Source organism: Psammomys obesus, unplaced genomic scaffold, assembly GCF_907164565.1.
Source record: "Psammomys obesus unplaced genomic scaffold, mPsaObe1.curated_primary_1811, whole genome shotgun sequence".
Classification (NCBI taxonomy): domain Eukaryota; kingdom Metazoa; phylum Chordata; class Mammalia; order Rodentia; family Muridae; genus Psammomys; species Psammomys obesus.
The window spans coordinates 15,148,878-15,163,724 of NW_026585742.1; the positions used below are offsets into that span (position 1 = coordinate 15,148,878).

Consider the following 14,847-nt stretch of genomic DNA (forward strand, 5'->3'; position numbering starts at 1 on the left):
CACATACACACAAAGACACATATACATACATACATACACATACACACACACACACATATACACAACCAAAAATACATATATTACTATTTGGTGAATGTATCAAACTCCAATGAGCAAGCTCCAAACATTTTATTTTTTTTTCTCCCACAACTTATATATCCCAGCAAAATCTTCCACACAGTACAAAAATCATAATCTATTTTTAAGTGAATGGTTGCAATAAATACAGAAAAACATGTTCCCTAATACCCTCACATGATCAAATGTTTTAGGTATTTGGATGAAAAACAAGTTATTCCCAAGAACCCACATATATTTGTAACCAAGAAACTTGTTATAAAGTAACAAAATATAAGCAAGCAAGGTAATTTCTCAGCCAATTTTTCTTGCAGGCTGAAATTTGGGGTTACAAAGAGAATAAATAAATTATTTTATTATTTATCTTTGAGAGACCAAAGGATAAAGTCGTTAAAACCTAGAGTAGGTGTGGTAAAAAGTTAGTAATGCTCTGAGGGGAGAGCTACCTCACTGCATTCTTTCCCCACCCACTAGAGATACAGTTGCTAGGAAACTGGACCATCCCCCTAGGGAGGGACACCTGATCATGGTCAATGGTCTGGGAACCTTCCTATAGCCAATCGATTCAAAATGTAGCATCTTGACCAATAGATGCTTGCCAGGCAGGAATTGCCCCTGCCTTGTGTATGCTGGGAGGGACCAGAATCTATAAATCACCCAACTAACAACTTCGGCGGTGGGGCTGTGTGGGCCCAAGCTGTAGCTTGTAATTTACAATAAAAAGACCCTCATGTGTTTTGCAACAGAGTCGATTCCTGTAGATCTTTTGGGGGCTCGCGAACTGGGTATAACATCTTAAAAAGTAATCTTATAAAAAATCTTACAAGAATCACAAATCTAAGCTTTTATATAAAAACAATCAGTCATTTCTACTTTAAATCCTCAAGAGGCACATCTACTCATTAACAATTTTTATTAAATCATATCAGGAAAATGGGTACAAGCGCAAAATGAGTGCAAAAATGGATACAAGAAATTAATCATCTCCTGGATCACCAGCCCAGCTTTAGCAAGAGAGGCACATTAGCTAATACTGGTTGGTCTGCCATTGTTCTTGTTCCCTGACCACAAAAAAAAACCCCTAGCTCTACTATTAAGAGTATGCCTTTCTTAACTTCAAATCGTTCCCTAAGATTTTCTACATCAGAGACACTAACAAAAACATCTTAATCTAACTTTATTAACAATTTACTTCTCTAGATTCTTTCTAAGGGTGGTGGCCATTGCTAATAATTTATATTTCCAAGTTCTTTCTGAGGGTGGAGGATGAATCATTAATCTGCTCCAGCAGCAATGCTTGAAAAGAGCAATCACTATCATTTTAAGTGCCAATGATACTGCCCTGTGAGGGACTGAAAGCCCCGTTAGAGTTTTCCTACAACTCATAGAATATGAAGGATGTGGTGACTGTGAAGGCAACAGCAGAGCAAAAATCTGCAAACAGCCTGAAGTCCTCAGGACACAAAGTCCTCTTTGAGGCACACCCTTCATGGTGGTTGTGCTAACCGGGTAGGCCACATTCCATAAGTTCTAAGGATGTTTTCGCTCTCCCTCTTGCATGGCTTTCAACAAGACACCATAACCAAGAAAACTTATAAAAAAAGTGTTTATTCTGAATGTCCTTACATTTCATTGGGTGAGTCCATGACAATCATAGTAGAGAGCATGTAGTAGGAAGGTATGCATGCATTGAAGCAGTAGCTAAGAGTTCATATTTTGAGAAAACAACCACAAGGAAGAGAGAAGGGGAGGGAGAGATGATGCTAACTGAATAGCATGGACTTTTGAAACTTTAAAGCGCTTTCTCAGTGACAAACCTCTCCAACAAGGCCATACCTCCTGATCCTTTACAAACAGTTTCTACAACTGTGGACCAAGTACCCAAATACTTAAGCCTAGGGGACCATTCTTATTCAAACCACCATGCATCAGATATGTGCCTGTGGAAGCCAGAAGAATCGGATCCACTAGAATTATAGATGGTTGTGAGGTACTATGTAGGTGCTTGGGACCTAAACCTGGGTCCTTTGCAAGAACAAGAAGTGGTAATTACTCAGCCATCTCTCTAGTCTCAACACACACACACACACACACACACACACACACACACACACACACACATTTTGAAACAGGGTCTCTCTGTGTAGTTTTGGCTGTCATGAATCTCACCATATAGATCAGGCTAGCCTCAAACTCACAGAGATCTGCCTGCCTCTGCCTGGAGAGTACTAGGATTAAAGGTGTGTGCCACCACACCTGTCTTCTAGCATATAATTTTTCTACATTAGAAAAGATAAAGGTTAGAAGCATGCCCAGTCCAAAGCCTTTTTAAAATACTCCAAGTCTGACGTTATATGTTAATTCCTGATAACTCTTTTTCATTGTGGTACACAATGTTAGAATCCATTGGCATTCTAAGTGGTAGCTAGAAGGAAAAGCATTTTCTACTCTCTTTCATAAATAGCTCAGGGCTTCCTAGCTTCAATGCTACCTCACTTTCCTTTCTATTTCTTCCTTTCCTTTTTTTGTGAAGAGAGCCTTTGTTTCTCAAACTGGCATTAATTTCATAATCCTTCTGTTTCAGCCTTGTAAGTATGGAACTATGGGCAGGAGCTATGACAGTTGACTAAGTAAGGTTTCTCTCACTGAACTACATCCTTAGCTCCACAAGTACAGTTTAAATGTTGTTTACCCAAGGAAAACTATAAAGGGTTTGATTAGGATTCAGAATTGTCTCAGTCACAGAACAGGATGGCAACACCTGTCTATTTTGCTTGTCACTCTCTTTAGTATCCAGTACATTTCTCATGCAATAGATACTGATGAGTTAGTGGAAATTTTCCTATTAACTATATTAATAAACCAAATGTTATGATAAATCTACATAGCTAAGATAATACCCAATGTTCTGTCCTACCTTACACAAATGTAACTTGAAATAAAATAGTATCTGTTGATTTCATTTATTTAGCGTGGTAAAATACAGTCACCAACACAAGGTCCTTTAGAAATGGTTTCTATTAACTAGGCATGATGGGGTACTTCTTTTATCCCGAGACTCAAGCAGGATAATGTTTGCAAATTTCAGGCCAGGCTGAGTTACACAGTGAACTCAAAGCTAGAATGGCCTAAATAGAAGATACTGTCCACAGGGGTCTTCCCAGAGACTCATACTCCAACCAAGTACCATGCATGGAGATAACCTAGAACCCCTGCACAGATGTAGCCCATGGCAGTTTAGTGTCCAAGTGGGCTACATAGTAATGGGAAGAGGGACTGCCTCTGACACAATCTGATTGGCCTGCTCTTTGATCACCTCCCTCTGAGGGGGGAGCAGCCTTACCAGGCCACAGAAGATGACAATGCAGCCCCTTCTGATGAGATCTGATAGACTAAGATCAGAAGGAAGGAGAGGAGGACCTCCCCTATCACTGAACTTGGGGAGGGGCATGCGTGAAGGAGGGGGTGGGAGGGGCTTATGGAAGGATACAAAGTGAATAAAGTATAATTAATAAAAATAAAAATTAAAAAAGAAGATACTGTCATGAAAATATGATTTATATTAAAATAATCTCAGCTTCATGATACAAGGATTTTGTGTTAGTTCAATTCTTGGTAGAAGCTGTAAAATATTCCATGTGAAAACACAGACATGTATCGATGTGCAACTATATGAGGTAAATGTGAACAACTTACATCAAGAAACAGAAACAGGATTTGAAAATCTTCAAATGCGTCATCCCTTGAGTTTTTTATCTTAGCCATTCTGATGGATGTGAGGTGGACTCTCAGGGTCGTTTTGATTTGCATTTCCCTGATGACTAAGGATGTTGAGCATTTCTTTGCCATTTGATATTCCTTTATTGAGAATTCTCTGAATTAGCTCTCTACCCCATTTTTAATTGGATTACTTGATTTGTTGGTGTTTAACTTCTTGAGTTCTTTATATATTCTGGATATTAGCCCTCTGTCAGATGTAAGGTCGGTGAAGATCTTTTCCCAGTCTGCATCCTTTACTTGAAAGGTGTCTTTCAGTTTCATGAGGTCCCATTTATTGATTGTTGATTTTAGAGCCTGTGCTGCTGGTGTTCTGTTCAGGAAGTTGTCTCCTGTGCCAATGAGTTCCAGGCTCTTCCCCACTTTTTCTTCTAACAGATTTAGTGTGTCTGGTTTTATTTTGAGCTCCCCCTGGGTGGGGGGTGCAGCCTTGCCAGGCCACAGAGGAAGATGATGCAGCCATTCCTCATGAGACCTGATAAGCTAGGGTCAGATAGAAGGGGAGGCGGTACTCCTCTACCAGGGGACCAGGGAAAGGGCATCGGGGGAGAAGAGGGAGGGTGAGTGGGCATAGGAGGAAATGAGGGAGGAGGATACAGCAGGGCTAAAAAATGAATAAATTATAAGAAAAATTCTTCAAATGAAGCAGCTTGAAATTGCTGTCCTAAATAAAAACATTAAAATTTCTCTTTGCTCCATGAAGGTGTATTTACTATAGAAAGAAAATTATCTGCTAAGGAAAATGTTTTGTTTGATAAATCCTCTCTAAAGCGAAGCTTGCTAGGCCTCTTTTCACTTTAAAATAATTAAGCAATACTCCTAATGCAGTATTATTAATTGAAACAATGCCCTTTTATTGAACATTGTAGTAACATAGGATAGAAATTTGCGTTTGAATTATATTTAATTTATATACATGGAAGCAAGACCTCTTTCTATATTGTTTATTTTATTGTGCTAGAGATGGTATCCAGTGTCTGAACATACTAGGCAAGAATTCTACCACTGAGCAATATCTCCAGTCCTCAAAAAATATCCTTTTTTGGAGTCAGAATCTTGGTAAGTGACCAAGCTGTCCTTGACCACACTGGCTGTCCAACCTTCTTGGTTTGTGTATGTAATGTACATGTTTGACCTATACAATGTCAAGTAGCTGACATTACATATAGGTCTGCACCAAGAAAACTAGGAATGGGTACATCTATAATTAAAGTCACTTGTTTATGGCATAGAAGATTAAACAGCCATTGCACAGAAAGAGACAGTAATTAGCTGTAGCATTGTGGTAATAAAGAATATGCCCTAAGGAGCAAATGCCCCTTTAAATAAGATCTAAGCAGGTACATTACTAGGGCTGTGGAAATGGTACAGCAGTAGAATGCTTATCTATCATATGGAAAGTCCTAGGTTTGAACCTCAGCAACACATACAATAATGATAATAATAAATTGGAAGAATAGTTACTTCTTTTAAGGCTATTTTTATTGGAATAGAAGCCAAGAAAACTAAAAAACAATCGAGCTGAGACGAGCTGGATTATGGGCTATACTTTATGGAGCTGGGTGTAGGAGTATTTGAAGCAATTTTGGGAGGCTTCCAAAATTAATATAACAGCTGTGAAACTGCTGGAGCCAAAGAACTTGAATGTACCCTTTCCCCTAGGAACACTACCTCTTACGAGACAGGGTAGTGATCACACACAGATGAACATGCACCTGCACACACACATGTTCAAGGTCTCACTATGCTGCCTAGGTTGACTTCAGCATTCTGGATTCAAGTAATTTTCCTGCTCCAGCTTCCCCAACAACAGGGACTACAGGCTCCCAACATATATGCATTCTTTTGTATCTCTCTCTCTCTTTCTCGAAATTCAAAAGAACTCTATAAAGTGCATTACTGCATTACCACTCGATTCCTTAAAGCAGTGTAAGGAATGGTGCTTTTTCAGTATGAAGTGTGCTAAAGTTCATGATCAGTAGATAAACAGACATCCCCAGGCTCCTCTCTCTCCTAGCTAGAGTCAGCTAATCTCACAGCTCTAAAGAGAGTTGGAAAAGTATGAGTAGTCTGCTATGTGACTGAGCCTAGATCAAAAAAGGAGACAGTGTGAAGACCCAAATTATTTATTAAATAAGATGCTATATCCTAAACCAATATGATGGGAGATTTTGAAAGAGAGCAAATCCTGTTCTATGAGAAGAAAGGACAAACCTTTCTTGTTCTCAGGGGACTTTAAAAGCAATTTCCTTGAGCCAGATCACCATGCTAGCTACTTTGCCTTTTCTCTACAGTCATGTCTCTTTTCTGTGGAATTGTATATTAAAAACCACTTCGTTTTCACAATCTCTTGAATGTACATTATTTTTAATAGTGGTCATGATGAATGGGGTCTTGTGCCGTTCTGGAAACCAGTGGATGTTTGCTTCAATTACAGTGTACTCTGTGGATGAAATCTGAAAGGAACCTGTCTTCAGAGACTGATTGCTGTTTGTAATGTTGGAGAGGTTGGAATGCTGCAGGCCCATAAAGTTAATCATCTTATCTTGGGCTAGCTTTAGCTACAGGGAACAGCTGTTTCTTGCCCTCCTCTGCATTAAAACTAGAATCCTGTGACCTTTGGAATCTACTGACTTAAGAGACTCACTGACTTCTAGCAACCCCAAAGCTAAGAATGTCGTTGAGGTAGTAAATAGCCTCCATCTTGCTTGTAACCGCCTCTCTGATATACCTACCAATGTACTTTAATCTTGCTTTGACTTCCACGTTGGAACATGGAATTTTGGGGTAAACTAAATCTGTGTTCTCGGGTCCCTTTAAGGTGAGAACTGTGCTTCCTTATTCTTTGAACATTGCTCCTGATAAGATGATTCGTTTCTTCCTAAAGAAAAGGGAGTGTGGTGCAGACCAGGCTTGGAATTCCACTCTGCAGTGCTAACTCTTCTCAGTCAGTTTCAAAGCTTGGTTTCCTTACCCTGCGTGTGCAGCAAGGCGGCCTGGGAGACTTTGACCTTTGAAGTGTGGTAAACAGTGGGACTGTTCTTCCGGCATCCAGGGCGTGGTCGGTAGGTGAGCCGGCGGGCGAGGCGTTTCTGAGGTTCAGGTGAGTCGGGCAGGTGCAGGCAGCCTTCCGCTGGGCCAATGGGCGGCGCCGGTCACCCCAAGCCTCCCCGGCGCGCGCCCGGACGGGCCCGCGCTGCGCTCCGGCGATTGGCTGTGCGCTGGAGGCGGCCTCGGCCAGCCGCCGCCCGTGGGTCTGACGGAGCGGAGCCGGCGGCCGGGGAGGCGAGGCCTGCAGGGGGCGGCTGGCGCCGCTCAGCCTGGACGCGGGGACGGGGCTTCCGGGAGTGACCGCAGGCCACCATGAACAGCGGGGGCGACTACGACTTCAGGCGGGTGGCGATCCGGCGGAAGTCAGGCTCCTACCTGCCGCCCGGGATCCCCCGGCCCTGGAGCAGGCCCTCGCCGCACTTGCCGCGCGCTGACCGCGGCGCGGTTCGGGGCCAGGCCGCAGGTGAGCGGCGGGCGGGCGCGGCGAGCAGGAGGCTGAGCTGGTGGGGGGCGTGCCGTGGGTGGGTGTGGCTGGGAGGGGGCCAGGGGCGAGCAGCGAGCCGCGGTGGTGACGCCCTCTCGTGGTTAGACCCTCAGGACGCTCTTACTAGTTAGTTTGTCCTTTCTCTCAAAGCTTCTCTAGTAACTGCTTGTTCTTCAGAACAAAGTGTCTTTACAAGAAGTTTTATTATAGATTGTACAGCCTGTTTTCTATAGCTTCGCTAAATTCTTGTGTTCAGTTGACCTTAGTTTTCTGGCGCTAGTCTGCTTTCCTGAGGGCTAAAGCCAGACAATCAGAGATCAGTAATAAATATTTATAGTTTTAATTCTTTGAATATTAAAAAGAAATCTCACCCTTCGTTTACTTTCATTTTGTAATGAGCAGGCAGCTTTGATTATTTAAATAGGATACGTGTTGAGGATAGTTAAGTGTGCGCTGTCTAGACCTGTCTCAAAGCGGTAGCAGGTACACATCAGAAAATGGTGATAGATGATGTGCTGTTAAGTATGTGCTCCCATTAGATAAGGTCATGATGTGAGAAGATGTGTGAACAGGGAACTGAATTGTGGATACTCCTCTGTAATTGTTTCTTGAAGAAGTAGGAGACTGAAAACAGTATTCCGGAAATCTCTTCGAGTTCTAGGTGTGATTCACCAAACTGAATGAAAACGTTTTTTTTTTTATTAAGTGAAAACATTTTGCTTTGAAAAGACTTGTGCATTTTGGAAAGGGTTATTTAGTCATCGCCTTTTGTTCGTCAGCTGTTTTCAGTGCAGATACTGGGCAGATCCCTTACAGCATTATTGTACTTGATTTATTTTCAAATGCTTTGGAGAGGTGATCAAAATATGAAACAGCCTCATTCAAGAGTCTCAGTATAGTCTATAACTTTTTTCTGTAAAGTAGCCATGCTTGGAGGAGAAAGTTGTTTGCTCTTTTGTTTGTTTGTTTGTTGTTTTCTGGTGCTGAGGGTAAAACTCAGGGTGCCCTGAGTAAACAGGCTACCACTCAGTATGCCTCAGCTATCCTTTGCTCGTTTTTTATTTTTAAATTCAAAGAGAATTTCTAGCAATTTAAGAAATTGAATATCTATGGACAAGTAGAGAATGCTCAGCAGGTAAATTAGGTACTTGGTGCCAAACCTAGGACCTGAGTTCCATCCCTGGTTCCCACATGATGGAGGGAGAGAATCAGTTCTCCAGGGTTGTGCACAAGAGTGCTCCCCCTACAGTGAAAAGGTGAGGTTTTAAGAGAAGGAAACAGCAACCTTCCTAGTTTTGTTACACTGTCTCAGTATTGACCCCTTCCTGGAATTCAGCCGGTTCTTTTGTTATTGTCAAGCTCGGGGAAGTAATTAATTGTATCTGATAGTTGTAGCAGTTCCCTTCACATATGTAGCAAAGATCTATAGCAACTGAAGGAGAAGGATCTAGTTTCAAAAACAGTGGATTTTCACCACAACTTGTTGAATTTGGGAAGTGTAAGAAGACACGCTTAGAGAGCGCATCTTCCTTTGAATCAAATGGGACTCCCACATTAAATCTCATCATTAAATAAATCCATCATTAAATAAGTGTGTCCTTCATAAAAAAAATAAACCAAGTTAAATTCTTGGGATATGCCAGAGTTCGTTTTGTAACTCTCAGGGGAAAAAAAATTATATGTGAAAGCCACACAATTGAGATGAATCAGGAAGACAGTGCTCCACAGAAATGTTACTTTTCTTAAACAAGAAAGTCAGAGAAGACAAGAACTCAGCAGAAGCTAAGTGGCAAACACTTGTGGTCCCAGGATTGAGAAATCTGAACTATGAGGACTGAGGTGAAGTATAGGCTAGGATAGACTATATATAGGCTGAGACTCTGCCTCAACACCAAGCCAAGCCAACCAAACGGCAACAGCAAAACCAAAACAACTGCAGCAGCAACAAGAGACAAAAAGAGAACTCAGTTATCACTGTCTTGCTAGATTCCATGGCTGTGAAACCATATTTTTAGAGGACTTTTACTTTGTGCCCAAAATAATAAAAACAAAGTCTATGAACTGCAGCTTTGCATTTGCCTGAACATTAAGTTGTCATCTGGGTGAAGCAGAGAATTAATGGTTTAGGATAGAAATTTGGGAGTGGTATAGCACTCCTTAATCCAGTTTTTACCACTAGCTGTGAAGTTGGCTTGGACAGTGAAAGTAGTGATATTTAATAAGATTGGGATGGCTAAAGTAAGATTATACACATTAGTTGTCTGACACAAGCAAACATGCTAGATAGTATAACAAAGAACCATTTATTCATTTCTATATCTCCTAAAATCTGCCAATAAGAAATTCTTTAATATCTCTTGAATGAACAAATGACTATCCTCCTCCTATATGTTATAGTAGCTATTATCTATTGATTGCCTTTTTTAAATTAAGACACATGTTGTGATACATATAAATATACATGTACATAAATTTATTTCACAGATATCATCTTAGGAAGAAAATATGATGCTTTTTTACAGGTGAAAAAATTGAAGCACAACAAACCAAAATAATTAAGTTGACTGGAGTAATTAACTGTGATTTGTGGGCTAGTATTCAAACCTGAATGTGTCTGGCCTATAGCTGTGTTTCAGAATTGAAAGAATAAGAGACTCTAGATAGGCCTTTGTCTTAGAAGGAGTATTTTGATAATTATGGGTCCATGTATGCCTGCTGCTCAAGGAGGCTGGAGGGTGTTAGATCACCTAGAACTGGGGCCACAGACTGTTGTGAGCCACCATGTCAGTGCTGGGAATTAAACCCCCAGCAGCTCATGCTCTTAACTGCTGAGCCACCTCTCCAGCATCTGAATTTACACTTTAAGATTTAGAAGACAGCCAAGTATGATTACTTATACCTGCAATCCTAGCATATGGGAGGCTGAGGCAAGAAGGTCATCATCCTACCTTCAAACCTCCGAAAGTGCGGTAGGTCCAGGCCAATGTGGACTGAGATTCTGTCTCATACCAGATGAAAACAACAAAAACAAAATGCAAGCAAAGAAATCAAGAAGCCATTTGGTTACTTATCCTCGCTCAAGACTGATTCTTCATGGTGAAAATCAAACAGCCTATGCAGGACAGCTTCTTTCCATGAATTCAAACAGGCACTTCAGGTGAAATCTGCCCTAAAGGTCTCACTGGTGACATTCTTAGCTTTGGGGTTGGCGGGAGCTGTTCACACATACCTGAGGTATTCCACACCTCATAGTCATAAACATGCTGTGTCTCACATACACAGAGGGGCAGTGGATGTTTAATAAGGGGTTGAAGATAGCCCAAGATAATTTGATTCATACATTTTAAGAAATATGCACAGTGTATTAAAATATTTTTTTGTTAACGTAAGATTATTCTATTATTATTATAATTACTGATATACTTACACTTCTGCCGTCTTACTTTGGGCTTTATCCAGGGCTTTCCATGCCTTTCTCTTATTCCTGTTACATAATGAAATATGAAATAATTTTTTCTTTTTATTTTTATTAATTATAATTTATTCACTTTGTATCCCCCCATAAACACCTCCCTCCTCCCCTTAATCCCACCTATCCTCCCCCTTCTCCACGAATGCACCTCCCCAAGTCTGCTGATAGGAGAGGTCTTCCTCTCCTTCCTTCTGATCCTAGTCTATCAGATCTCATCAGGAGTGGCTGCATTGTCATCTTCTGTGGCCTGGTAATGCTGCTCCCCCCTCAGGGGGAGGTGATCAAAGAGCAGGCCAATCAGTTCATGTCAGAGGCAGTCCCTGTTCCCATTACTATTGAACCCATTAGGACACTGAACTGCCATGGGCTACATCTGTGCAGGGGTTCTAGGTTATCCCCATGTGTGGTACTTGGTTGGAGTATGAGTCTCTGGAAGGACCCCTGTGTTCAAATTTTCTGGTTCTGTTGCTCTCCTTGTGGAGTTCCTGTCCTCTCCAGATCTTACTATTTCCCACTTCTTTCATAAGATTCCATGCACTCTGCCCAACAGTTGGCCATAAGTCTCAGCATCTGCTTTGATAGTCTGCAGGGCAGAGCCTTTCAGAGGCCCTCTGTGGCAGGTTCCTAACTTGTTTCCTGTTTTCTTCTTCTTTTGATATCTGTCCTCTTTGCCTTTCAGGATGGGGATTGAGCATTTTAGCAAGAGTCCTCCCTCTTGATTAGTTTCTTTAGGTGTACAGATTTTAGTAGATTTATCTTATATGTCTATATGAGTGAGTATATACCGTGTGTGTCTTTCTGCTTCTGGGATAGCTCACTCAGGATGATCCTTTCCAGATCTCACCATTTACCTGCAAATTTCATGATTTCCTTGTTTTTCATTGCTGAGTAATATTCCATGGTGTAGATGTACCACAGTTTCTGTATCCATTCTTCAGTTGAAGGGCATCTGGGTTGTTTCCAGCTTCTGGCTATTATAAATAAAGCTGCTATAAACATGGTTGGGCAAATATCCTTATTGTGTACTTGAGCCTCTTTTGGATATATGCCTAGGAGTTGTTATAGCTGGATCTTGAGGAAGTGCTATTCCTAGTTGTCTGAGAGAGCGCCAGATTGATTTCCAGAGTGGTTGTACAAGCTTATATTCCCACCAGCAGTGGAGGAGGGTTCCCCTTTCTCCACAACCTCTCCAGCATGTGTTGTCACTTGAGTTTTTGATCTTGGCCATTCTGATGGGTGTAAGGTGAAATCTCAGGGTTGTTTTGATTTGCATTTCCCTGATGGCTAATGAGGTTGAGCATTTCTTTAAATGTTTCTCTGCCATTCAATATTCTTCTATTGAGAATTCTCTGTTTATCTCTGTTTCCCATTTTTTTAATTGGATTACTTGGTTTGTTGATGACAGTGTCCTTTGCTTTACAGAAGCTTTTCAGTTTCATGAGGTCCCATTTATTGATCGTTGCTCTTAGAGCCTGTGCTGTTGGTGTTCTGTTCAGGAGGTTGTCTCCTATACCAATGAGTTCTAGGGTCTTCACTACTTTTTCTTCTAACCGATTTAATGTGTCTGGTATTATGTTGAGGTCTTTGATCCACTTGGACTTCAGTTTTGTGCAGGGTGATAAGTATGGATCTATTTGCATTTTTCTACATGTAGATATCCAGTTAGACCAGCACCATTTGTTGAAGATGCTGTCTTTTTTCCATTGTATGGTTTTGGATTCTTTGTCAAAGATCAGGTGTCCATAAATGTGTGGGTTTATTTCTGGGTCTTCTGTTCGATTCCATTGATCCACCATTCTGTTTCTATGCCAGTACCATGCAGTTTTTATAACTGTTGCTCTATTGTACAGCTTGCGATCAGGGAAGGAGATACCTCCAGAAGAACTTTTATTGTAGAGGATTGTTTTAACAATTCTGGATTTCATGTTATTACATATGAAGTTGATAATTTTTCTTTCCAGGTCTGTAAAGAATTGTGTTGGCAATTTGATGGGAATTGCATTGAATCTGTAGATTGCTTTTGGTAAGATGGCCATTTTCACTATGTTAATCCTGCCAAGCCATGAGCATGGGAGATCTTTCCATCTTCTATCTTCTGATATCTTCTAATTCTTTCTTCAGAGACTTGAAATTTTTTTCATACAAGTCTTTGACTTGCTTGGTTAGGGTTATACCAAGGTACTTTATGTCCTTTGTGGCTATTTTGAAAGGTGTTGTTTCCCTTATTTCTTTCTCAGCCCTTTTGTGTTTTGTATACAGGAGGGCTACTAATTTTTTTGAGTTAATTTTATATCAGCCACTCTGCTGAAGGATTTTATCAGCTGTAGGAGTTTCCTGGTAGAATTTTTGGGGTCACTAATGTATACTATCATATCATCTGCAAATAGTGATAATTTGACTTCTTCCTTTCCAATTTGTATCCCCTTGATCTCCTTTTTATTGTCTTATTGCTCTAGCAAGGACTTCACAAACTAGGTTGAAGTCCTTATATGGAGAGAGTGGGCAGCCTTGCCTTGTCCCTGATTTCAGTGGGATTGCTTTATGTTTCTCTCCGTTCAGTTTGATGTTGGAATAGGCTTGCTGTATATCACCTTTACTAGATTTAGATATGTGCCTTATATCCCTGATCTCTCTAAGACTTAAATGGAGTGGATGTTGGATTTTGTCAAACGTTTATTCAGCATCTAGGGAGATTATCATGTGTTTTTTTTTCTTTCAGTTTGTTAATATGGTGGATCACATTGATGGATTTCTGTATATTGAACCACCCCTGCATACCTGGGAGGAAGCCTACTTGGTTATAGTGGATGATATCTTTGATGTGTTCTTATATTCGGTTTGCAAGTATTTTGTTGAGTATTTTTGCATAAATGTTTATAAGGGATATTTGCCTGAAATTCTCTTTCTTTGTTGAGTCTTTGTGAGGTTTATGTACCAAGGTGACTGTGGCTTCATAGAATGAGTTTGGTAATCCTCTTTCTGTTTCTGTTTTGTGGAATAGTTTGAAGAGAATTGGAGTTGGCTCTTCTTTGAAGGTCTGGTAGAATTCTGCACTGAAACCATCTGGCCCTGGGCTTTTTTTGGATGGGAGACTTTCGATGACTACTTCTATTTCCTTAGGGGATAGAGGACTATTTAATTGATTTACCTGATCTTGATTTAGCTTTGGTAAGTGGAATCGATTAAGAAAATTGTCCATTTCATTTAGATTTTCAAATTTTGTGGCATATAGACTTTTGAAGTAAGTCCTAATGATTGTTTGGATTTCCTCATAGTCTGTTGTTATGTCCCCCTTTTCATTTCTGATTTTGTTGATTTGGATGGTGTCTCTCTGCCTTTTAGTTATCTTGGCTAAGGGTTTGTCAATCTTGTTGATTTTCTCAAAGAACCAGCTCTTGGTTTCATTGATTCTTTGAATTGTTTTATTTGTTTCTAATTGGTTGATTTCAGCCCTGAGTTTTGATTATTTGGTGTGTCTGCTTTTTTTTTTTTCCTAGGGTTTTTAGGTGAGTCATTAAGTTCCTGGAATTTATTCTTGAAGGCACTTAGTGCTATGAACTTTCTTCTTAGCACTGCTTTCATTGTGTCCCACAAGTTTGCATATGTTGTGCCTTCATTTTCATTGAATTCTAGGAAGACTTTAATTTCTTTCTTTATTTCTTCCCTGACCCAGCTGTCATTTAGTAACAAGTTGTTCAGTTTCCATGTGTGTGTAGGCTTTTTGCTATTTCTATTGTTGTTGAGGTCCAGCTTTATTCCATGGTGATCAGATAGGCTATAAGGGAATATTTCAATCTTCTTGTATCTATTGAGGCTTGCTTTGTCACCAACCAGATAGTCTGTTTTGGAGAACGTTCCATGAGGTGCTGAGAGGAAGGTAAATTCTTTTGTGTTTGGGTGTAAAGTTCTGTAAATGTCTGTTAGGTCCATTTGATTAATGACTTCTGTCAGAGACACTGTTTCTTTGTTTAATTTCTGTTTTGTT

General features: G+C 40.5%; 1 protein-coding gene across 4 annotated transcripts in view; it reads left to right on the forward strand.

Annotated features, from left to right (window-relative positions):
• Positions 1–7,138: 7,138 nt before the first annotated feature.
• Positions 7,139–14,847, forward strand: part of Fgd4 (FYVE, RhoGEF and PH domain containing 4) — a 187,246-nt gene continuing 179,537 nt past the window's right edge. For 2 of the 4 annotated variants that reach the window (XM_055599131.1, XM_055599132.1), the window contains exon 1: positions 7,141–7,369. In XM_055599131.1, the coding sequence (XP_055455106.1) occupies positions 7,219–7,369 (151 nt within the window). In that variant the 5' untranslated portion in view covers positions 7,141–7,218. Of the gene's footprint in view, positions 7,370–14,847 lie in introns of all 4 variants that reach the window. The other 2 variants (XM_055599134.1, XM_055599133.1) reach the window with 2 other exon arrangements.